Source organism: Giraffa tippelskirchi, chromosome 9 (assembly GCF_054371585.1).
Source record: "Giraffa tippelskirchi isolate mGirTip1 chromosome 9, T2T-mGirTip1v1.2.pri, whole genome shotgun sequence".
NCBI lineage: Eukaryota > Metazoa > Chordata > Mammalia > Artiodactyla > Giraffidae > Giraffa > Giraffa tippelskirchi.
The window spans coordinates 41,326,456-41,352,164 of NC_137283.1; the positions used below are offsets into that span (position 1 = coordinate 41,326,456).

Below are 25,709 nucleotides of genomic sequence, written 5' to 3' on the forward strand. Positions count from 1 at the left end.
AGCATGTGAGATGAGTGCAATTGTGCAGTAGTTTGAGCATCAACCAAGAAATGTAATCAGCATTTATAGAACACTCCATTCGACAATAGCAGAATACACATTCCTTTCAAGAGGATATACAGATGGCAAATAAGCACAGAAAAAGATATTCATTGTTACCAGTCATCAATCAAATGCAAAGTAAGAGTACAATGAAGTATCACTGTATTTCTATCAGAATAGCTCAAACAAAAAAATAATGATAACACCAAATGCTGGCTAGGGAAATAGCCAAATAGGGAAACTTGATCACATTAATTAACGGTGGGAATTTTAAATGGCATTGAAACTCTATAATATGGTTTGGCAACTATTTTTTTTTTTAATTAAAACATGCAGCTATCATTATGACCCAGCAACTGCACTCCTGGACATTCATTCCAGAGAAACACACTTATGTCTATAAAGTAACTTACACATGAATGTTTACAGCTATTTTATTGGTAATAGCCCCAAAGTAGAAAAGCCAGATGTCTTTAGACAGGTGTATGTTTAAACTTTGCTACATCCATACCAGGGAATACTGGAAAAAAAAGAAAAAAATATTTGCTCACATTTATCTGCAAGTGAAGCTGCTTAGTCGTGTCCGACTCTTTGTGACCCCATGGACTGTAGCCTACCAGGCTCCTCTGTCCGTAGCATTTTCCAGGCAAGAGTACTGGAGTGGGTTGCCATTTCCTTCTCCAGGGGATCTTCCCAACCCAGGGATCGAACCCGGCTCTCTCGCATTGTAGGCAGACGCTTTACTGTCTGAGCCACCAGGGAAGTCTACTCAGCAACAAAAATGAATAAACTATTGATACGTGCAACAAACTAGATGAATCTCTGGAGGATCCTGTGTGTGTGTGCTTAGTTGCTCAGTCATGTCAGACTCTTTTCCACCCCGTGGACTGTAGCCCACCAGACTCCTCTGTCCATGGGGATTATACAGGCAAGCATACTGGAGTAGGTTACCATCCCCTCCAGGGGAATCTTCCCAACCCAGGGATCAAACTCGGGTCTCCCCCACTACAGGCAGATTCTTTACCATCTGAGCCACCAGGAAAGCCCCTCTGGAGGATTACACAGAGTGAAAAAGACCATCCCCGAAGATTATAAACTACATGTCTCCATTTATACAATATTTATGAAATGACAGAATCACAGATATGGAGAACAACCTATTGGTTGTCAACAGTTATGGCTGGGGTAGCAGGGTGTGTGTGGAAGGGAATCAGGTGTGACTACAGGAGGGCAAGGCGATGTGCTATGGTTTGAATGTCTCGGTCCCCACAAGGTTCACATGTTGAAATACTAACTCCCAAAAATGATGGCATTAGAAAGCGAGAGGACCTTTGGGAGTTACTTAGGTCATGAGAGCAAAGCCCTCAAGAATGGGATCAGCACCCTTATAAGAGAGGCTCCAGAGGGGTTCCTCACCCCTTCCAACCACATGGGATTGTTTGAGAAGGTGCTAGCTCTGAACCAGGAAGAGGATCACTATCAGAAGGCAACCATGCTCACGCCTTAGTCTTGGACTTTCAGCCTCCTGAACTGTGAGAAACAAATCTGTTGGGGATTGGCCACTCAGTTTATGGTATTTTGTTAGAGCATTCTGAATGGACTAAGACATGAGCATGTCTGGGCCGATGGAAAGGTGCTGTATCTTGACTGGTCATGTTAATATTTTGGTTGTGATATCGTACCGAGTTTAGTAAGACACTACCAATGACAGAAACTGGACAACAGGTACATGGGATCTCCGCAATGTTTCTTACAACTGTATGTGAATCTGCAATTATCTCAAATTAAAAAAATTAACCTTAGGCATTCAAACTTAGTTTAGTAGAATCAGAGGGCTAAGATCAATGATTTTTCCTGCTCAAAGATTGCATATAAGCTTTTCGGTTAGAAAAGGCTATGGTTAAGAAAATAGGTAAAAAGGTAGTATAGGTATGCAGTGATAGCATTTTCCAAAGAAACCAAATCCAGTGATACCTCCTCCTCCGCCCAAGCTGCCTGATCATTGGAAGCTGCCCGATCCTGGGGAGCGAGGAAAAGCGAGAGAGTTAAAAATACCATTCCCAAGACTTGCTAAATCAGAATCTACAAGATAGAAATTAGGAATCAGAAGTTTTCATAGCTTTCCCAGGTAATCAAATAAGCAGGAAACAAGAGACCTCGCTCAGCCTCCTGCTTACACACACAGGGAGTTATGATGAAGCACAGAAAAAAGCAGTAACTTTTTTTCCTCAAATGCTCAGAATTGTTTTAACATTTTGGGATGGTATGATTCAGGTATTACTCACAGTAACTACTCAACAAATGCTTAATCAACATAGGACTCAACAAATCCTTTCTACTGAATTAATTCTGAATTAAATAGGTTATGTAGAAAATAAAGCCAAATAAGCATTGTTAACTTGGCAGCTGAATTTTAAAATAGATCTTATTACACTATCATTCATTTCCACTCTGTTTAGTTTGCAAAGGTTGATAAAGTTCACAGAAGCAGAAATTTCTGCCTACTCTGGACTATGTTAAGAATGGTACATTCAACAATATCCACTCAATTACAAGTGAATCAACTACGTGGCTGGCACCCTGCTTAGCTGGTTTCATGTCAGGTTATAATATAAATATTTCAAAACTGGCTTGTGTAGTATGGCAAATCTCTTAAGCAATATGCCAATGCAATTATTTCTGAATACATAAAGATAAAATGCTAAAAATATCTGGCTTTCTTGTATTTGGAGATCAGTCTGTTAGCTCTGACATTTTCTTTTCTCAGGGTTCTCTTACTGGCAGATTGGGCTTTTACATTCTTATAGTAAAGCTAAAATCAGCACATATAATTGAGTACTTACAAACAACTACACACAAACAAGTTTTGATGTTCAAATCAGGGGGGAATTGTTATTTCTCAAAAATCACTTCAAGCATCCATTGCTTCACTATGATCTGTCAGAGGAATAATACTAACTTTCAGAATTCTGGTTCAAGGGCTTCCCTGGTGGCTCAGTGGTAAAGAATTCGCCTGCCAATGCAGGAGACACAGGTTCTATCCCTGATTGGGGAAGATTCCACATGCTACAGAGCAACTAAGCCCGCGCACCACAAGTATTCAGCCTGCATGCTGGAGCCCAGGAGCCGCAACTGCTGAGCCCACATGCCACGACTACTGGTTCCTGCATGCCTAGAGCCCATGCTCTGCCACAAGAGAAGCCACTGCAATGAGAAGCCCATGCATCGCTACCGCAGAGCAGCCCTCACTCTCTACAACTAGAGAAAAGCCCGTGCAGCAACGAAGACCCAGCACAGTCAGAAATAAATAAACTGCAGTTCAATGCTGAGCACTTGGTAGATGCGAAATAAACACTGCTGTCCTGCTTTGTATTTGAGTTTAAAGTTTAGACCTGTGTTTTACAAAGATGTTGCTGCAGATGATAAATATCAGTTAAGCAGTTGGCAGCAGCATGTCCCAATCCCTGTGCTTTTGTTCATGCTAGGGGTATAACTCCCACAGTCTGACTCCAATCTTCCCTCTGTAGATACACCGTTTAGGGGTTTTGTTTTGTAACTTGGCTATAAAACGGCATGCGGTAATGTTGAGTTAAAGCATTTGGCAAAAGGAAAGCAGTAACTACAAGATGGGGCTGGGGTCCTGAGGTCAGAGGGGTCTCCCTGGTAACTCAGCTGGTAAAAAAATCCACCTGCAATGCAAGAGACCCCAGTTCGATTTCTGGATCAGGAAGATCCTCTGGAGAAGAGATAGGCTACCCACTCCAGTATTCTTGGGCTTCCCTGGTGGCTCAGCTGGTAAATAATCTGCCTCCAATGCAGGAGACCTGGGTTCGATCCCTGGGTTGGGAAGACCCCCTGGAGAGGGGAATGGCTACTCACTCCAGTATTCTGGCCTGGAGAAATCCATGGACTGTATAGTCCATGGGGTCACAAAGAGTCAGACTGAGACGTCCCCAAATGACATTCTAATTAATGTTTCTGCCAAGACAGTCTTTATATTGACATCAGTGTTTTTTCCCAGAGAAGGTGGATCTGCTCCAGAGATCTGGCAATGCCTGGAGACATCTCTGGTTGTCACAGGATGAGGAAATGCTATGGGAATCTGAAAGCTAGAGGCCAGAGATGCTGCTAAACACGTACGAGGCACACGGGACAGTCTTACAAGAGACAACCTGGCCCTACACGTCAACAGTGCTGACAGAGAACCCCAGGTCCAGATTCATTGAGTAAAACAGGTCACTCCAGTCCATGGAGGCTGCGGATGCGGGTGGAAGGGTTAGTTCTGTCATTGTCTGTCCTCGGCTGCAGCCTGCTCCACCCGCAACACCGTGGGTGACACGTACACGCCCACCCAGAGGGCTCGCTTAGTCACTGGCGGCCTCACAAACCTCGCTCTGCTTCCCCTGTAAAGACACATTAAGACACCTTAAGGCTCCAGTGTTGCCCTCACGTCCCATCTGCCGTGTGGTTACAGATATAGAAAGACAGTGGGAAATAGATAAGGGTGATTTTGCTCAGAAATGTGTTCATTCCACTTGAAAGGAGCAAGTTCAACCCTAAATACAAAAAATAAAAATAAAATTTTTTTTTTCAGTGTGCCTGAATGTCACCACCCAGCCTTACTAAAAGGAAATACCTTCACCTCAAATCCCTGATTTGTAAAGCAAACGTAGCATAGCTGTTCTACTGCTGCTACCAGGCTGAAGCTCTGATGAAAACCGAGAGAAGAGAGCCCTGGAAACCAGTAGAAACCCAACATTTGAAGGCAGGCTTCCCCCTCCAGAGCTGCAGTCAGCAGCCCAGAATCTCTCAATGCATCACCTCCGTCTCTGCCACCCTCTCCGACGTGGAACAGAACCTGCAGGCTCTGTAAGAGATGACAGAGCACTGGGCACGGTTGGGAGAGCTCAGAGCCCTGTGGGGCGGCTCTGCATCACACAGATCTATGCTGGCTGCCAGGCCTGCCATCTGCTGCCACTTCCCCAAAGGGCCTCCTTCCTGCTCCTCTTCAGGACACCACATCCCTTTATCTTGGCCAGGCGGGTGGCTGTCCTGCAGAGAGCCCTCGCATGTGGGCATCGCAGCAAATCAGTGTGGTGGGGGCTGAAGTTTTTCAATCTGGAAAGGCAACGGGACCACATGACTTCTGATTTAGGATCGGCAAAATTAAGTGAGCTGTCCAAGGTTGCACAGCTGGGAAGCGGCTGATTGGGAGCTGGAACCCACATCATTGATTCCTTGGACTTTCCAACCTGCCAGGCATGGCTGGCAACCCCCAGGGCCCTGGGGATGCCCTGAGCCTGGCTCTTTCTGCAGTCCTGAATGATGGGGGTCCTCACCAGTCTGGGGAACTCAGATGGACTCATTCTGAGAGGGCAGGGGTAGGAGCTGTCATTTCTACAAGAATTGATCAATGCCCCCAATGTAGGCATTTCCCCAATAAGCATCCTCACTGACATTTTGTATTTCCTGAGTTTCCAAAAAGATACTCAAGATTTTACTGCACTGTAGCTGCTATCCAGTGTTCTTGCCTGGAGAATCCCAGGGACAGAGGAGCCTGGTGGGCTGCTGTCTGTGGGGTCGCACAGAGTCAGACACGACTGAAGCGACTTCACAGCAGCAGCTGCTATTCAAAGTTGTATTGGTGTGATGAGATTTCAGGAAAAACTGGGGAGGAAAACTTACTTTGGCCTCAAATTACTTTAGTGAGGCTACAAACACAGACCACTTTGAAAGAAGTGTGTAAAATAAGCTAAAGTCAAAACTTAAAGCCAAACTTCAAATCCACTGAATCGACGGCATTCTTCTCTTCCCTTTAGGCACAACCATCAGGTCCACTGAGACTCAGAGCACAGAGAGACCAGGAAGCTGTTTGGAGGTATTTCACTTGTCAGTGTTCCTACTTCTCTACCTCTATGCAGAGGGTCCCAACCCTGCTACATTCTAGAATCACCCAGAGAACTTAAAAAGATACCCATGCTTTGACCCTGCCTCCCAGAGATTCTGATTTAACTTGTTCGGGCTGAGGCACAGGCATTAGTAGGTCTTAAAAGTTCCCCAGTGATTCCAGTGTGCTGCCAGAGGCAGGAATCACTGTTCTAAAACCTCGTACATAGGAAGTAGCTTCATGCTACAAAAATAAAAACCCTCTCCTAAAAGGAAGAGAACCAGTGAACCAAGCACCTGCCACAATTCACAATGCCCTCTGCCCCCTACCACCAGCTCTCCCTGCCTTGCCTCTTTGCAGGGATTCTCCTTTCTCCTTGGGTATGGGAGGTGCCTAACCTGAGCCCTCTAAGCGCTCCCCGCAGAGTCCCTACGTGGTGGCCCCACTCATGGGATTCGCCAATGTCCCTTCAGGAGAGCAAGGAAGAAACAGGAAGCTTCATTTACAGCCAGGGGAAGAGTCTCTGAATGATCAACACCTTGACTAGAAAACAGGAGATTTGGGGTAGGAGGCCAGGTCTGGGTCTCCAGCGACCAGGCACCACAGCATTCCCAGTTCACTGCCAGACCCCCCAGGGAATGCTGAGTACAAGTGACCCTGCTGGACACCCAACACTGTGCTACTTCCCTGGGCAGGAGCCTGCAGGGGCTCCCACTGGCCACGGGATAAAACCCAAACTCCTCAGCCTGGCGTCCATGCTCTTCTATCGCCTGCCCGAACTGTCCTAACCCTTTCTTTCTATTTGATCCCTCCTCTACCTAATCAGAGCCCACAGAGCCTGAACACCCCTTATTTACTTCTCTCCCTTTACTGTTCTGCCTAGTCAAAACTTGGGACATCCAGCTTTTTAACCATATCAGGGTTATCTTTGTTTCACGTCTGTCTGCGTTTGGGGAGGGAGTGTCTCTCCAACTGGACTGAGTTCTTCAAAGGCTAAAATCACACATTTCTCTGTATTCCAAACAGCACTCAGCACAAGGTCAGGTCAAGGGGCAGAAGCCCAGCGAATGCTTGGTGACAGGTATCTGTTAACTGATCACGTGCCCCTTCGGGGAACAGGTGGCATATTGCTACCCTCATGTGCACCCGCATCCAGGTAAAGTCTAAAAGCGCTCTCCAGAAAATCCCCACGGATCTCCCAGACCCTCAGACTTCATGAAAATCAATATACAGATCTGTGCTATCACACAGTGATGGCAGGGCAGTGGGTGGCACGACCCTGCAGGACAGCAAGCTTCCTGAAGAAATTCTCACAGTTGCAGGACTTCTGCTCGGCGTGCAGGCCACCTGCCTGGCTGCTTACAATCCTTAATATTTCACTGAGAACAAATGATTACTCCTTGCTCTACTGAACAGTCATTATCATTGTTTCACCTGAAGATTTTCAGAGCTAGAATGTGCCTGTGCTTTACTTTAACTGCTGTGCAAGCCAATAATGTACAAAACCTGCCCCCAAACAAATGAAAACATTAAGGTTTTAATAAGGCATCTGTTCTCTGTGTCTGCATCTCCATTGCTGTCCTGCAGATCAGTTCATCAGTACCATCTTCCTACATTCCATATACATGCATTAACATACGGTATTTGTTTTTCTCTTTCTGACTTACTTCACTCTGTATAACAGGCTCTAGGTTCATCCATTTCATTAGGACTGACTGTGCGTTCTTCTTTATGACTAATATTCCATGGTATTTGTGTATCGCAGCTTCTTTATCTATTCATCTGTCAATGGACATGTAGGATAATTCCATGTGCTAGCTGTTGTAAATAGCACATATATATGGAATCTAGAAAGACAGTACTGATGAACCTATCTTCAGGACAGCAATGAAGATGTAGACATAGCGAATAGACTTGTGGACACAGTGTGGGAAGGAGAGGCTGGGACAAATTGAGAGAGTAGCATGGAAACATACACATCACCATATGCAAAACAGAGAGCCAGTGGGAATTTGCTGTATAAGGCAGGGAGCTCAACCCAGTGCTCAAGACAACCTAGAGGGGTGAGGTGGGGTGGGAGATGGAAGGGAGGTTCAAAACGGAGGGGACATATGTATACCTGTGGCTGATTCATGTTGATGTATGGCAGAAACCAACCCAATATTGTAAAGCGATTATCCTCCAATTAAAGAAACAAATATAGTAAAATAAATAAAGGCAAAAAAAAAAAAAAGGCATCTGAAGAATCACTGCTATGTTCACCTAAGTTTTGGCAACTGAGTGAAGTCAAGTGTATCTCCTTTTCAACCACATGAAATAAACTTCATTTAAAACCTAACTGGAAAAAAAAAACAAAACCTAACTGACTGAATCATAGAACCTTCTGCTTTAATTTTATGCAAAACAAAGTCTCCAGTTTCCACTCTGCGTTCACAGAAGGGACAAGGACCACGTCACAAACATGCTTTGATCCCGGAAATGAGAGTCAGTGTCCTTAAAAGAAGGACTGCGCATGCGTCCTTCTCTTAGGCCTTTTCAAGCCCATGTTCTCCTCTGCCAGGGGAGCTGGTCTCCACGCGGACTTCAAAGACAGCCCACGTTGCAGCCAGAAGAGATACTGCAAAGCAGTGCTCAAAAATGCTTTTGACCTCAGACACGACTACAGGATGGATGTGGTGTTTTAAACAGCAGTTCCTGTAGCTGCTCTCTAGTACAGAGACCCCTAAATGATGCCAAAACCATTACATAATTTGCTAGGATGGAAACTCATGAATTCCATCTTACATCAGAGTAAAGAAAAGAAACTCTGGAAAATCTGGAGGCTCAATTAAATAGTAATTAAAAATGAAATATGACCTTTGCTTGTTCAATAGCCCCTACATCTCTTAAGCTGATGCCCTAAAAGTGTAGAAATAGATGAACATAGAGAACATGAACTCAGAGAATCACACACGACATATTTAACTGGCTAGAAAACACAAACACACAAATTCTGATCTGGCTGGCGATCGTGACTTTTATGTGGGTTCTGGTGTCTCGGATGGCCAACTTCTCAACCCTCACACTCTCAGCTGCTACCAACCTAAGTACCAGGGCAGAAACCCTCATTTTCCTCGGGCTGCTTCTCGCTTTATCCTCGTTTGCCACTGCCTGGAAGACAGGCCACCCCGAGTCCTTCCAGCCGGTCACTGTGGTGATCAGCCACGACCACAGGGCCTCAGGGAAAGGCACAGCAGCTCTCTGCCACTTACCAGTTTTGTGACCTGACTCCTCTGAGCCTCGGGTTCCTCCTCTGCAAGATCATACCTTTCCAACAGGGCTGTGGCAAATATTCAGTGACATCAGTGACTTAGAGCAGCCAGCACAAAGACTGGCTTTGTAACTTAGTTTTCTTTCCTGCTAAGAAAATAGCGAAGGACTTCCCTGGGTGGCTCACTGGCTGAGGCTCCAGATGCAGGGGGCACCGGTTCAATCCCTAGTGAGGCAACTAGATTCCACATGACACAACTACGAGTTTGCATCTCACAACTAAGACCCGGTGTGAGTGCAGGCCCAGTCCTTCAGTCGTGTCCAACTCTTGGCGACCCCATGGACTGTAGCTGGCGGGGATCCTCTGCCCACGGGATTCTCCAGGCAAGAATACTGGAGTGGGTTGCCATTTCCTACTCCAGGGGATCTTCCTGACCCAGGGATCGAACCTGAGTCTCCTGCTTGGTAGGCAGATTATTTAGCACTGAGCCACCTGGGAAGCTCCCCAAAATAAATATTAAAAGAAAAAATAGCAAAGGCAAGGTGTTCAAGGGGGAATCTGTCATGGCTTTAAGCTGCAAGTACAGGAGTCAGCAGCAGCACCAAGAGCGCCAAGGGAAGAAGGAACAGCCATTCCCTAGCAACATGGAAAACAATTTTTACCAGTCTCCGACTGCTAACAAGGAATACCATTCCTCCAGCCTCAATCGTCCCAGCTTCTACAACCAGTTTTAAAGGAAGCTAATAAAAAAGCCTCCTCCCTAAGATAATCTGAAAGTGAAAGTCGCTCAGTCGTTTCCAACTCATTGCAACTTCAAGGACTATACAGTCCAAGGAATTCTCAAGGCCAGAATACTGGAGTGGGGAGCCTTTCCCCTCTCCAGGGGATTTTCCCAACCCAGGGATTGAACCCAGGTCTCTGGCACTGCAGGTGAATTCTTTACCAGCTGAGCCACAAGGGCAGCCCAAGATAACCTGGATATCAGCAACAAGAGGATGGGCAAGTTATTTATGGTTTATGTACATAGTAGAAAAATATGCAAGCCTTTAAAAGGATGTACTGACATGATTTTCATTACCTGGGAAAAGGTGTGTGCTATGATGTTAACTATTAAAAAAGGATAAAAAATTCTGGGATGACATAGATAGCAAGAGGGAACTACACCAAATGTTAATATCTGTTGTCTCTGGAGGTGAAATTATCTGTGATTTAAATTCTCATAGCTGTTTTTTGTTTTCTATTTTTCACTTTATCCTCAATGAGCACATATTACATTTCAAATCAGGAAAAAACTTTTTTTTTTTTTTCTTAAAGTTCCTTGGTTTGTCATACATATCATTTAAAACATGGCACTTTAAAGAATCTCAAGTATTAAAGACCAAAATTATCCAAGCTTGGATAAGAGTATATAATGTTATCAATGATAAATGCAAACCAAACTAGCATATTTTTTCCTTTGGCAAGGGAACTTTTGGTCAATTTACAATTCATCAGCACTTTTACTATGCTGGGAAGACTGGAAAAACAGAAGATGAAAGTCAAACAAATGAACTCTTCTCCTTGTATCAGGGGCGGTAAAACATTTGGTGGGAGGAAAAAAAAAGCTTGAAAGTAGAAGTCAAGCTAGGGGAGTCCTACTGCTTTCAATAATTTATAGTAGAACTGGTCACCATCACTAAGGATAACAGAGAGTTGACTACACAGAAACTCATTCTACCTAGCCTAAAAATGTCACTGTGTTCTCCTGAGACAGTACTTCCAATTCATAACCAACCACATATGTGACTATGCACACCATGCTGCCATTTCTCTCTTCGGAGCTGAAGGTAATAACTGCTGTTTATGGAGCACTTACTCTACGCCTGCTGTTCCTCAGCTTAGTCCATCTCCCAGCAATGCGTGGGGGGTAGATGTCACTCTTCTACAACAGTCCTGGGGCTCAGAGAGGGTAGACGCCCTCAACAAGGGCGTTCAGCTAGTAAGTGCTGAGACCGGCTTCTACCCCAGGCCTGTCTGACCCACGGGGCACAGGAGTTCCCCGGTTCTATGGCCTTGGGCAGAATGCTTTTATACCATCTACCCCTCATTCTGAGGTTGGCTGAACAGGCAGAACCAGTCTGTCAAGTTGGGAAGAGGTTGGGACAGAGTGAGGGCAAAGCAAGGAGGGTAACTCCGGCCTGGGGGATCTGAGTTAACACGGCTGTGGAGCCCTCACAACACAGCCCAGACGTTAATACCCTGCACTTTTCGACCTACTTCCTGCTACATGTACACAAACTTTTGTCTATGCGCTTCCAGGATGGATGTTATCTGGGCACTGCATAGAAAGTGTGTATAAATAAGAAAACGATTTTAAACAAGCCCCACCATGAATACTAGGCATGTTCTGAAGCAGAAAGGAGCATTTTTACATGAACGTGTCTGAAGTGGATGCTCTGAATACTCAGCAATCTGAATGGCAGTTGTACCAAAACAGAACAAGGTGTTTGATTAGACTGCCGTGTTTCCACACAACGCTCCCATTAAATGCTAACAACGGTTGCAGGATAAGTGAACCTCTTTCTCGTGTTTTACTGTTAAAACCCGCAGAGGCTCTGGATCTCAAAGGTCACCAAGCCCTGCAGGCTGGCAGATCCTACTGTCTCGCTCAGTCTTTCTCAGTCGGGTCGGCAGACTGAAGAGAGTAGTGACCCAAGGGTGGGTGGTTGAATGTGGCAGCCACGGGGCATACATGGCCCGTGTTTGACTTAAGGACGGCATTTTAACTCTTGTTTCACTTTATTAAATTTAAGTAGCCCAGGGCTCCCCTGGTGGCTCAGTGGTGAAGAATCCACCTGCTGATGCACGAGGCACGTGTTTGAGCCCTGATCCGAGAAGATCCCACGGGCTGAGGAGCCACTAAGCCCGTGCACAGTACCTACTGAGCCTGTGCTCTAGAGCCCGGGAGCTACAGCTACTGAAGCTCATGAGCCTGCGCTCCGCAGCAAGAGAAGCCACCGCACTGAGAAGCCCGCGCATCGCATCTAGAGGGTAGCTTCCGCTCGCCACAATTAGAGAAAAACCCGTGCAACAGTGAAGACGTGCACAGCCGAAAATAAATAAAAATTATTTTTTAAAAAATTAAGTAGTCCAGTGGTTACAGTACTGGCCAATACGGTTATAGATGACATATTTGCAGATATAAATATGTATTTATGACAATATAAGCATACTAAATATAGTGTTATGACTTGCTTTTTTTCACTTACTATAACATGATTTTTTTTCCATTTTAGTAGCTGTACCTCTGGATATTATTTTTAATACCTATACCTGTGCTGTCCCATACGGTAGCAACAAAAAATGTGTGGCTGTTGAGCACCTGAAATGAGGCTAGTCCTAACTGAGATATGTTGTAACTGGGAAATACACACCAGATTTCAAAAGCTTCATATGACAAACAATGTAAAATACATTAACAGTCTTTACATTGATCGCATATAATCGATGACAGTATTTCAGAGATAGTGGGTTAAGCAGAATATATTATTTAATTTCACCTGTTTCTTTATACTTCCACTCCTAGCAGCTCGAATAGAAGAACTGAGAAAATGGTCACTCAAGTTAGTGTCTGGTTCTGCAGATTAGGGAAGGCCCATTAGTTTGTTCTTGGCTAGGCCTAGGCGTGGGGAAGCCACCAAACAGGTGTGGCCCTAACAACAGATCAGGCTGGGAATGACTCCCGACGTCGCCCAAAGGCATCAGACAAACCTTCATTCTGCTGCCCCCCAGCCTTATGGTCTGGAGCAAGTTACGTACTTTACTTTCCTGTACTTGACTTTTTTCCAACTGAAAAAATGGTGATGATAACTGACACAATTCAGAGGGCTTATGAGGATCAGATGAGAATCTAGAAAAGTCTGGCAATTTTTTATAAAGTTAAATATTCACTTAGCATGTGACTAAGCAATTCCATCCCCAGGTACTTACCCACGAGAAATGAAAACACATCTACACAAAGACTTGTATGTTCACAGCATCTCTATTCATGATTAGCCCCAACCTGGAAACAACCCAAAAGTCTACTAACTGGATAACAAGTTGTGGAACATTCAAACAGTGGAACATTACTCAGTAATAAAAAACATGCAACAAAACATGCAACAGAAGAACCACATTCTATCTGTGGAGTATCTCTCTTAATAAACTTGCTTTCACTTAAAAACAACAACAAACATGCAACAGTATGGAGGAAGCTCAAAGCTCTAAACTAAGTGAAAGAAGCCAGACACCAAAGACTGTATCCTACAAAATTCCATTCATATATGACATTCTAGAAAAGGTGAAACAACAGTAACGTAAAGCAGTAATGTAGTTGCCAGGTACTGACTGCAAAGAGGACCAAGAGAAGTTTCAAGTAATGAAAATGTTACACAGTGGTTACATTTACATGGGTTAAAACTTTTCAAATGAGAAAAGTTAGCACAGGGCATATAGCAGCACTTTTATAAAAAGTGCTTTAACAATGCTAACTGTTCTCATGACAAGTATTGTCTAAAACCAAACTCAGATTCACTGATCTTTCTGGGAAGACCAGCTACCCCCTGCTTACCTTATACTATTTTTGTAAGCATTTCTAGTGTCCCTGTTTCCCTCCTGCCACCGACTTGAGATGTGGCCTTTCTAACTTCACCGCTTCATGATCACACTGGACTCTTCTCCTCTTCCTTCCACCTTCCTTACTGAATCTTGCACATGGCCAACAAATGAAGTTCCTAAAATACCACCTTCTGCCACATGTGTGCTTAGAGCCCCCTCCCTGCTACTCAGATCCTTTAGTGTGGCATCCAAAGGACCCCACAATTGGCTCTAGTCTCCTTTTCCATCTTTTAATCTACACCAGAATCCTCTACAATAAATCTTTGTGTGATGAATGAACCAATGAAGGCAGGGACTGAGCCTGCCTTGCTTAGACCTGCATCCCAAGTGCCCACGATGGTGCCGGGAACACAGGGGTATACTCAGCAGCATCTGATGAATGAACTAAAGACCTTCTGCACCCTGAAAATGCATCCTGACCTCAGAGAACAGAGCTGCTCATTCTCTCCTTTTTTTTTTTAAACTGAGATCCTTTTGGTGGGTTAGTAATAGTTTGGAACAAGATAAACAACTAGGGGTTCTAGAAAGTGTTTCAAATTTTATGTGTTAAAGCTTATAAGGCTTCTATTTCTACTTTAAAAAAATCTGTCAATAAATATTTAAGTATTTTTTCCCTTTAACTCAAAACAAAGGGTCTCCAAGTGTACGCGTAAGACATATGGGAGGCATTACAGAGATGAGATGAGTGTGCTAATAGTTCCCGTTGGTTTATCATGGTTTTGACCATTATGTAGCTTTTAAAATTATTTTCTTCTTAGTCATATAGGGTTTCATTTACAACCATAAGGGACTCTGACCAAAGGCAGATTTAAGGAAAAGCCAATGGCAAAATATGAGTTAGCAACAAAGACAAGAAATGGGAATCATTGTAAAAATGGTTATTCTGAAAACTGCCTGAAGCAGCAGGTGTATTTACCTTATCACAATTCTTACTGTAAGATTTCAGAAGCCAGTGTAATTCAGATCCCAAAGATAGAATATTATAATTTTTAAAAATGTGCTAATCTGAATAGAATATTTTTTAAATTTAAAAATCACTTCCAGAGGTGGTTTTTACAATTCAGTATTATTATGAAAAGTGTGCAAGGAGAAAAAAAGGCCTGTGGAGTGCTAATTTACAACAAGCTCTCTGGAAAGCTCTGTTAAGCCTTTCCTAGTTCCCCCAGGAGAACTGGGTAGGGCCACACCCACCTGGCCCTCTCTGCTCCCAGGCAGACTGGCACTTTCAATACCTACTTCTCCTTTGGTTTATGGGTCTACCACCTCTACCAGGGTTGTAAGCTCCCTATTTCATTCATCTTTTTAGCTGAATACACAACATAGTGCTTGGCACATAGAAAACTAAGTGCTGGCTAATGTTCCCAACGTCTTAGAGGCTTTCTGACATGGCAGAAACCGTGTGCTTCACAGAACAGACTGCATCCAAGCCTGGGATACAAACCCGTAGCCTGACTGCGCTCGTCTTAGGGGAAAGGAAGGCAGTCAGGCCACAGAGACGACGCATGTGTTTCTCAGGAGGCAGTGTTCAGAAGATGTCCGCTGCCTGTTCCCCCTCCACCCCTACGAACGGTGATGAGCATGGTCACTTGTCAGAGGAAGTGGTAGGAAAAAGAACAAAGCAGAGGGCTTTCTATTTTATTTTTTCACCCTGCTACCAGAGGTCAAGTGTGTGTGAACTGATGTTGGGATTCCTTTGACGATGAACAAAAGCTGAGATGCGAGGAGCTAAAGTGGGCATTGGCCAGGGACCTCCTCCCTTCGAGCCTGGCCTTCAGGAACTCCTCTGCTGGTCTGGTGGCTGAGCCTGTGGCCTGCCCACTTGCCTCTTCCACCTTCCCTGCTGCCTTTGAACACCAACAGCCAGCTCTGCTGCCAGGCAGGACTGGTAAGGAGACCCTGTGCTCTATCTCTGAGCCTGGCTGCCAGAGTGTGTCCCTCCAGGGTGAAAGGGAAAAACAAGGAGCCGGGGAAGGGGGTGGGGGTGGGGGGTCTTTGAAATGTCACTCGTCTTTTTTGCTATTTTCTAGCAGTCACAGGTGACAGTGAGACGAACTTTTAAAGAAATAATTTTCCTTTTTCCATTCAATGCCTAAAAAAGTACACGTGCCTAAAAAGTTACTAGGCTCTAACAAATACAGAAGGTAAACTACAACCAAAACAGTGACATCTACGTGCTGAGTTCTGTTCAGAATGACCCATGTGTCTGAGTTCAGTTAATCGTCACACAGAGCCCAAGCATCTTCGTACTAACCCCACTTCACAGATGAAGAAACTGAGGCTGGGACTTCCCTGGTGATCCAGTGATTAAGAATCCACCCTATATGCTGGGGACATGGATTCAATCCCTGGTTGGGGAACTAAGATCCCACATGCCAAGGGGTAACTAAGCCCTTGCGGCCCAACTACTGAGCCCACGAGCACGACTAGAGAATACCTGTACCACAAGGGAAGACCTTGCATGCTGCAACTAAGACCCAATGCAGCCAAATTATTTTAAAAGAAGAAACTGAGGCTGGAGAGATTAAGCAAGATCACTAAGGCACTGCCCCACTCCTCCAGCTATTTACAGTTTTACCTGTGTTGGAAAAAGAGGGCATAAACAGAGAACAGGGAATAAGAAATAATCTGTGGGTAAAATGCTTGTGACTTTCACACAAATAAAACTGAATGGGAACGACAGAGGAAGGAAACCACATGTAGTTTGGTAGGTAAGACAGTAGGTAGCAGTCTACAGGAAGGGCTTCTTGAGCTGAGCCCTGAATAAATGCATTCATTCAACAAACTCATGGGTTCAGTAATACTTACTGAATGCTTCCTGTCTGTGGCAGAGACTGTGCTAGTTTGAATCAAAATAGCAATACATAGATAGACATGAAAGGCTGGATTTCAAGTTTAAAAAAAAAAAGAAAGAAAAGCACCCACAGTGGCTGAACAGTGGCCCGTGTGGCCCTCTCCATTTAAGGAGTGGGAAGGGGAAGAGGTGAGCTAAGCACAGCCCCACTTCTCCATCCCTCCCCCCCAAAAAACCCTCAGCTGAATAAATGAGGAGAAATAGCCTGTTTCTGATGAGCCATGTCAAAGAAATGTGGGCAGCCCTGTTTGAATATCATAAACAGAGGTGCTGCGGTAAGAGGCGGGTCTGAGGCCGGGGCTTTTCGGCACAGAGCCCTTTGCCCTTCCCCTGTGTACTCTGATCACTAAGTCACCTGGCACGCACACCCACACGCACCAGGCAGGCTGCGACCCAGAGCAGTTCTTCACGCTCACAGGACTTAATTCATCTACTGTTCTCAATACAGCTGTCTCTTGAACAGCATGGGTTTGAACTGTGCGGGCCCACTTACACGAGGATTTTTTTTTCTTCTTCCAATAAATATGCACTGCAGTTACTACACCACTTGTGATTGGTTGAGTCCACCAATACAAAGGGCAGGTTATAAGGTCATATGCAGATTTCCCAGTGTAAGGAAGGCCAGTGCCCGAACCCCCGTGTTATTCAAAAGTCATTTTTAGAGAGTTTTTAAGTGGTAATATATGTGACAGTGCAGTGCATTTTTTAAAATGCACATCTCTCATCAATTTAAATAAGTAAAAATTTTTCCAATGATTCCAGCCTGAAGATCCAGAGCCCATGAGCAGGTTTCAGGACAGTGAGGTTCTGAGAGGTCATATAAATACAGGTAAGACTGTTTACGGAGAATCTGTCCCTCTGATGAATCAGATACCTTGAAGGAGCTGGACCCAAAGAGATAAAAGACTCAGAATATATCCTGGGGTTTTAGCATCAGCAGTGTCATAAAACTTTCCAGGGTGAGGGCTAAGGGGTCAGGGGCTTATTTTCAAGATAATGAAAAGTGTTCTAAAATTAAGTATGGCAATAGATACATGATTCTGTGAATATACCAAAAAGCCATCGAGCTGTACACCTTAAATGGGTAAATTGTTTGGTATGTGAATTACATAAAGCTGTGACGCAAGGAAACAGCTTCCGGGGAAGACTCCTGTTACTCTGCAGTGAATTCCCCAAGCTAACATTATGTTAATAAATACCCTGTTAGCCACTAAAAAAGTAACTACCGGATTATTTGAAGACAATAATGACAATGGAATTCCCTTTTGCTTTCAACTGTCCTCATTTGGGGGAAATGCATGATATCGTGATCCTGAGCTAGAAATGGCCAGATTTACCTCAAATTTGGTCAGAAAGTCAACCAGAGATGAAGTGGCCAACCTGCAGGCACTCTTCCCTCCGCTGAGGTCCGAGCACTTATCCAAGGAAGTACTTGTTTCTTAGCCCTTCATTACAAGTTTCAAGCTGAAAACACAGGGCTCCCCTCATCACCTCTGAAGAGGAGCCACATTTTAATTTCCCCAAACCATGGGCACGTTATCCATGAAAGAAGTCACTGACAAGGACAAATGCCAGTTTAAGGGGAAAAAACAATAGGAAAAGCCTACTGCTCTCCCTGCCACAACACCTCCCCTACACTTAATCACTTACGAGTTCTGAAACAATGCCTGTGTCCAGCTTGCCCATTTTCAGGATGGAACAGAAAGGAGCTTCATTTCATATGACGCTGCCTGGAAACTGCTCACACCACCTGCTTGCCGTGGAGAACAGAGGGTTTGTTTAACTTGCCCGAGATGAACGCACTGAGGCGTTCAATCAACAACCTGTATTTTGAACAATCTCAAGATCACGATACACATGGAAGCTATGTACACGTGGGTGGCTATTTTCATTATTCCTCCCATCCTCCGGGAGGAGGGGGAACCAGGAAGTATCTTTTCACCTAAAATAAACCTTAGCCCCAGAATCCTTGTTTCCTCCCAGTAACTCCAGTCAGGTTATTATCTGTATTCTTAAGACAAGAAAGCTTTCTAATGGGATAATCCTCAAAAGAGGTGATGTATAGAATTAAGAGTCCTCAGCCCCTACATCAAGGTACAAAACAACTGATTCTTTAGCAGAAAGAGACTGAATCTATAAATTAACTAATTACAAGTCTTCTAAGCATCCAGCTCAGTTTTCTGACTGCATCCATCAGAGGTTTCAAGGATAAGCACAGAAAAATGTATAACCAAGTAGAAGATGAGTGATTATATTCCCGCAAAATCACTATTATTATCTTATTATAATGTGTTCAAGTGCTGCAAGGTAACGATCCTTCTGCTTTCACTTGTCTATGCAAACACTCTGAAAAAAAATTTTTTTAAATATTCAGTATAACTTGGTAATCAAAATAAGTTTCCAAATAACATCTCCAAAGGAAGCCCAGATGGATTCTGATATTGAGCACTGGACTATTTAAACTGTCAGAGCCTTCAAGCAACCATGTCTCCTGTTTTGGCATCACATCTGAATGGGTATTCTGGTGATATGGGAATAGAGTTTAAAAGACTATTTAAAAAACAAAAGATTAGAAGAGGTCGAAGCTCAATAAACCAAGCCACAAAAGGAACTTCAAAACTCTTTGTTATGACAGGTAAAGATTCTGGTCAACTTGCATATACCCTGGAAAACAGAAGACCTCAGAATCTGACAGAACAAAGCTCCATGCGAGCAGGAGTTGTGAAGTTCACCCCGGCAGGTGCCTGGCACACGCTAGGCGCTCAGCACATCTCTGTTAAGGGAATGTGTATTGTTGAATAAACAAGTTGTGCCAGAATGCACTTTCCAAAATCCAAGTTTAAGGTGAGATCCATTTTCAGTAAAGATTTTAACATGAAATATACCTTTTCCACCGACTTGTAAAATACTGTTATGCCTCAAATACCACTAAATCATCTTTTGTTTCTCAAGAACAAAATGCTCCAAACGCAGAGTCAACGGGCCCTAATTCTGATGAACGTCAAGTAAGAACAGTTAAAAAGGGAGGAAATGGAGATTAAGACCTATCAAACTACAGCATAGTGACCAGCAAAAATTGGATACAGACATTTGACAACAACCTTCTCCAAAACTGGAGGTTTTCCTCTGGTTTCTATTTCAGCTAGGTAAGCATTTTTCTTCAGTCTATTGACTTCCAAAGCTTTCCCTTTCATGTAGTTGAGAACTTACGTATCTCATTCGTAACACTCCCAAAGTTTCCCACAATTTACCTGGGGGCTTCTTTTACCAGAATCTCTTTTGTCTGGAAAATTCTTCCCTTTCCACTCCCCTACTCCTCTTGTTGAAAGCATCTCTAAATACTGTCCTTTCTGATTTTATGGAAGTTTCATTGCCTTGCAGCAGAAGCCTGCTCTATTTCCTGAAGCTAAATTCATCGTGTTCCATAAATGTGAAAATAAAATCATTCAAACCACATTCAGGCACAGAACCACCTACCAACCTGCACCTTCTGCCGGTTTTTTCATCCCAATCCGCCTTTCTGGTGGTGACCTTGTGTTCCCTTCATCCTTCTGGCATCTCTATTTTCCAATCCACAGAATTTTCCCCTCCCAAGTCCATAAATTCTAAATCATATGGAGCAAAACATTTTCTGCTATAAACCCTGTTTCCCAAGGCTCAACAATCTTGATAAACAAAAGCAACCATGGACACAAATTAGCTCATTTGCAATCAAAACGTGTTAATGTATTTAACCCTTTGCATCTATGTGGCGGCCATACAATGAATAGATGGAAGGAGGGAGGAATGTACTTTACAAATACTTTGTAAAGACTTTTTTCATCTGATCTTCTTAACAACCTTGGAAAGCAGGCAGGGCAGGCATTTTATTACCCCATTTACAGGCGACAAAACTAAACATCAAAAAGCTTAAGTGAAAAAAGAAAAAAGGCTTAAGTGACTTGCCCAACCAATGTCGTCACATGACATGTCACCCCAAACCCACATTATGGTCCTGCCTTGTCCAACCCAAAGGATGTCTACCATGTACCCTCTCCATAGCTTTCTGTCCTACATACAGTCAAGGAGTAACTTCACAGAGATTTGGCATGTGAAAGGGAGGATGGTCCTCTGACTTTGGGGATACCATCTCCCTTCAGCTAACAAGCCAGAAAACCATCTTCCAACTTCCCAACAGAAAACAAGGCCTTTTTCTTCTCTATACCACTTTTAACAACTACTACTTTTCAAAACAATTTCCAACAGTTCCTGTTTTAAAGCAACTTACCCTTAAGACTCTACTAGTCCAAAAAGTTTGCATCAGCATAGGATTTTCTCAATAAAGTTCAGAGCTGATGCAATATTTTTCAGTCTCATATTTTACAGCTAAAATGACAAGAACATAGAACAGTCAAAAATTACGCAAGACAATGCTGCATTTTTTTTTTTTTACTCTGCCACATCTGCCTCTATGTGTCTCCTGTGAGTCACTGTCTTTGGTGTTCAGACATCATTATAGGAACTCACATTCTCTAAATTATTTTATTTCTTAAAGAAAACCTCTGCAATAAAAACAGAATCCTACGACATCTTTCACCACTTTGCTGAAGCACCGACCCCTTAACGTAGAGCCTCAGATGTCATGCTGTTCCAATTTTTTATCACTCCAGTTTAACACAAACAGAAAAGATGACGAAGGACGGTTACAATTTATTCATTTATTCATTCAACAGACACATGAAATCCTATCAGATGCCTAGAACTGGGGCCCAAAAATGAACAATAATTGTCCCTCCTCTCACAACCTAGTAGAGTGGAAAACTAAAGGAGTAAATACAGAATAAACTGATCAAGGTTAAGATGGAGGTGAACACAGGGCATGGGGCAGTGGCCGTCCATCATGAAATGCTTTCTGGAAGAAGTAGTCTGTGAGCATTTATAATCAACTCTCTCTGGACTTTCAGTACAAAATAACCCTAAGACCCAACCCCACTCCCTGAAAGGTTATAAGATGTACTGGTCAACATTCAAGTTAAAATAATAATCTAATTAAAATAGCAGAATTTATTCTTGATTCCCAGTCCTAAATTTCAACTCCTAACCCCTATTCCCTTAGGCACAAATTACAGAGGGGTTAACAAATTCTGTCCCATACAGTGCCTTCTCACAAGTCTGTAGAACAGAATTAAAGACATGCACGGTGAAATAAAATGCACTTTAAAAAATACATGATCATTTTCCTAGACTGGAAGTGAACACTTTGAGGATCCAAGCCCTACAAAGCATGACTGTCAGAAGAGGAAACTGAGGTTCAAAAAAGTCCCACTTTAATACAACAGAATAAAAGATGTCTTTGAAGTCGCCAGAACAGCTTGAGCAAGAAGTGAAACAGAACGCTATTGTGGGGCTTCAGGCTCCAGATGATGAACCCCAAACACCCTGCAATGGTAAACAAACAAGCCTCTGAGCCGGAATCTGATTTGGTGACCCAACAAAACATTACAATCTAAGGAATCTCTCTCTCCCCATTCATTATTTCCCAAACAAAGTCCCACTAGCTAGCAGCTCCTGGTTTGGGCGGGGGGGGGGGGGGGGGGGTGGTTGCTGGTTTACTGCTGGTAAATTATCATGCACAGTGTGCTTTTCAAAAAAAAAAAGGTACAGGCACATGAAAACAACCACGGTTTTAAAGACCCATAAAAGACACTATGTAACAGAAATGAACTCTGTCTGTGTTTACCATGAGGACCTATTACTCCTTTATGCTACTCCAGTGGGTTTTAAACTCAATTGAATGTTACCACTGCCTGCTACAGAGCAAGTTAGAGGAGGGAAGGAGCGATTTCAAACACCTGCCTTAGCAGGAGCCCAAACTGCCTCCCTCACCATCTCCCCGTGCCTCGGGCAAGCAGCTGACCTGGAAAGGGGGCTTCAGACACCGGCCACTCTGCCATCCCAACAAGTAGGCTCTATAAAGTCATCCTTCCATTTGGCCCGGCACACCCTCATCCCCACCACTCGGATCCCCAGCTAACAGGAGGTAAACTCAGCCGCCCCAAAGAGGAGAAATGGAAAGGGTCCCGAGTGGTCTCTTTCCTCGGCCGGCCCGAGGTGGGCCCGGGGGTCCCTCACCTCCCCCGACTCGGAGTCCCTTCCCAGAGCACCGCCGAGCCCCTCCCACTCCCTTGGCCCAAGGGGCTGCGGTTACCACCCTCGTCCCCTCAGGACTTCGGCTGCCGCCTGGGCCCCGGGGACCCCGGCCCAGAAGCGACGCCACGCCCGAGCCCTCTCGGCCCGGACCGCCGACCCCTGCCCCGGGCCCCTCCCGGGCGACCCTGCCCGGCCGCCCGCAGCCCTCTCAAGGCCCGGGGCCGCCCCGCGCCGCCCGCCCCGACCGGCGGGCCGCGCACCGTGTGAGACTGCAGGCTCTGGCTCGCCTCGATGGCCGCTGTCAGCGGCACCGTGTCGTCCAGCAGCACCTTGCCGGCCGGCGGCTTCTCCATGAAGGCCATCCCGGGACGCCGGTCCGCCACCGCCTAGGGACCAGGGGCAGGAACCGGGGGCGCCGACTCCTGCCGCCCGCCGGGCTCTGCCGCCGCCGCCGCTGTCAACACGCGCCGCCCCACGCGCCGCCGCCGCCGCCCGCCGGGCCCGCGGGGTCCTAGCGCCGGCCCTCTCGGGCTTGGCTGTCGGCACAGGCAACCCTTCCGCGCTGCCACCTCCCACGGGGTCCTAGGGCCAAACCGTCGCAGTCACCGCTGTCCTGGATCTGCGCCTCCAAGCTCCACGTAGCCGCATCGCAAGCTCGGTACCCTCAGCACCGGCCTCAGACCTCGGGACAGTTTACCCTAAGCCATCACCCTCAGAGGTCCTCAGAGCCGAAGACACGGCGTCTTGGGCTCTAGGCTCCCGGAACGCTCCGGCCCAAACAATCCCAAACATCGCCTTGATGGGTTTCTCACATTGGGCCCTCAAAACTGTACACCATGACTTACAACTGAACCTTTCCCATCAGGCCTCCCAGACCAAAGAAGCCTAAGACCCAGAAAAAAGGGCCTTCAGGATGGGACTCTCATGCTGTGCCTTGCAGACCCACAAACTTTCTAGAACAATCCCCGGATTCAGATTTTGTGGGGAACTCTTGAACTTGGCTCTTCAGCCTCAAGAACCTAAGAGCTGGGCCCTCAGAATTGAAGCCCTAAGACTCCAGCACACTCAAACCCAAAGCTCTTTGAACTGGAGCCCCTAAAACCCGGGCATTGGTCCAGAACTCCCAGTCTCTACCCTCTGGCCCAGCACACAAGGCGTTCAAACTTTCAAGCTCAGACTTGGGGTGCTCCATCCCACTGTACTGGCTCCAAGAACCTCAAAACCCAGAGCCGGAGAACTCTGATCAACTCAGACCCAAATCTGCCCCAATCTGCCTGAACCCAAGGCCATAATCCTGACCCACCCACAGTGCTGTCTCCCAGGGCAGCATCCCAGGACAAGAGAGCTGGAATTACCAGCTGTGTGACCTTGAATTAGTTACCCAACCCCTCTAAGCCCCAGCTCCCCATCTGTAACACAGAGATAGTAAAGCAGATAATAAAGCAGCAGTCTATTAAAATTATGTATCACTTAGGGAGGGTTCACTTTTTACTTGTTTCTTTAAGGCAAATACATTATTTCATTACCAGATTCACAGAAACCAAAATTCGGCTTTAATCATATTGATATCATGTGGGCCGACTGGAGACAAGGCTCTTCTTGCATACTGCTGGGGGAATATAAATTGGGGCATTTATGCATTCAATGATTATTTACTGAGTACTTAACCATGTCAGAGGTCTGGCACTAGCAGCTGCGATTCAACAACACATCGAAATGTCCTCACCCAGTAATCCCACCTGTAGGAGATTATCCTAAGGAAATACTCAAAGATCAGTGCAAATACATAGCACTCAAAGGTATATATCTAATAATAGAAGGCTGGACAAACCGTGATACAATCATAAACATTTTACAAAGATTAAAAATTAGATTATCAAAGGATATTTAATGATGTTGGGGAATGCCCTAGATACAACAGTAAGTAGGGAAAAAACCCAATGTATGCATTTTATGATCTCAAGATTTTAAAATGTTCATAGGAAAAACATCAGAAGGAAGCCCACCAAAATATTAGCTGAGGGTCTTTAGCAAACAGAATCATGATGCTATTTTGTTTTTCTGCACTTTTCAAAATGTCTCTAAAAATATTTTACTTGTATGTTTAGGAAAAAACATTACAATATTATACAACTGAGTTGCAAAGGTCATCAAATGACAGCCTGTCCCTCTTCCTAAGGAAATGAAACTGGAAGTGAGAAATCAGGTATGTGATGGAATGAGGCCAGGGACTAACTCACAATCTAGCCTTTCCTGTTCTCGAGGAATTCTTGCCTGAAGCCTCTGAGAATAAATACTATAGAAAGCCTTATAATCTCATCTACCCACATCAGTGCCCGAAAGAGCCTAGACTTAACTGGATCCCTGGATCCTCTGGAGACTAGGCTATGATAGTCTGAAAAGCCATTTGGCTTTTGAAGTGGCTCATGGTGAATGTCGGAGAAGGCAATGGCACCCCACTCCAGTACTCTTGCCTGGGAAACCCCATGGACAGAGGAGCCTGGTAGGCTGCAGCCCATGGGGTCGGAAGAGTCGGACACGACTGAGTGACCTCACTTTCACGCACTTGAGGAGGAAATGGCAACTCACTCCAGTATTCTTGCCTGGAGAATCCCAGGGACGGAGGAGCCAGGTGGGCTGCTGTCTATGGGGTCGCACAGAGTCAGACATGACTGACGTGACTTAGCAGCAGCAGCAGGAGCAGCAGCAGCAGCAGTATGGTGAATGTGGAGAAACTCCCTAGTCCAGAGCTGATCTGAATCAAATCTGCTTTGCTTCCAGTCTCATACTGGGTAAAGCAAATGAGATATGCAGTACTTCTGTTGCCACATACATAACTACTCAGGGCTGCAAGGGAAAATAAAGCAAGATTTATATTCTTGTATGCTGCCAAATGTTTAGATAGTCCACAG

At 44.9% G+C, this 25,709-nt stretch overlaps 1 protein-coding gene across 37 annotated transcripts in view; it reads right to left on the reverse strand.

Moving 5' to 3' along the window:
* The window catches only part of PXK (PX domain containing serine/threonine kinase like), an 85,418-nt gene extending 62,162 nt beyond the window's left edge, over nucleotides 1–23,256 (reverse strand). For 34 of the 37 annotated variants that reach the window (XM_081524625.1, XM_081524624.1, XM_081524644.1 and 31 more), the window contains exon 1: nucleotides 23,058–23,256. In XM_081524625.1, the coding sequence (XP_081380751.1) occupies nucleotides 23,058–23,159 (102 nt within the window). In that variant the 5' untranslated portion in view covers nucleotides 23,160–23,256. Of the gene's footprint in view, nucleotides 1–18,318; nucleotides 18,419–23,057 lie in introns of all 37 variants that reach the window. The other 3 variants (XM_081524619.1, XM_081524641.1, XM_081524623.1) reach the window with 1 other exon arrangement.
* Nucleotides 23,257–25,709: the final 2,453 nt, after the last annotated feature.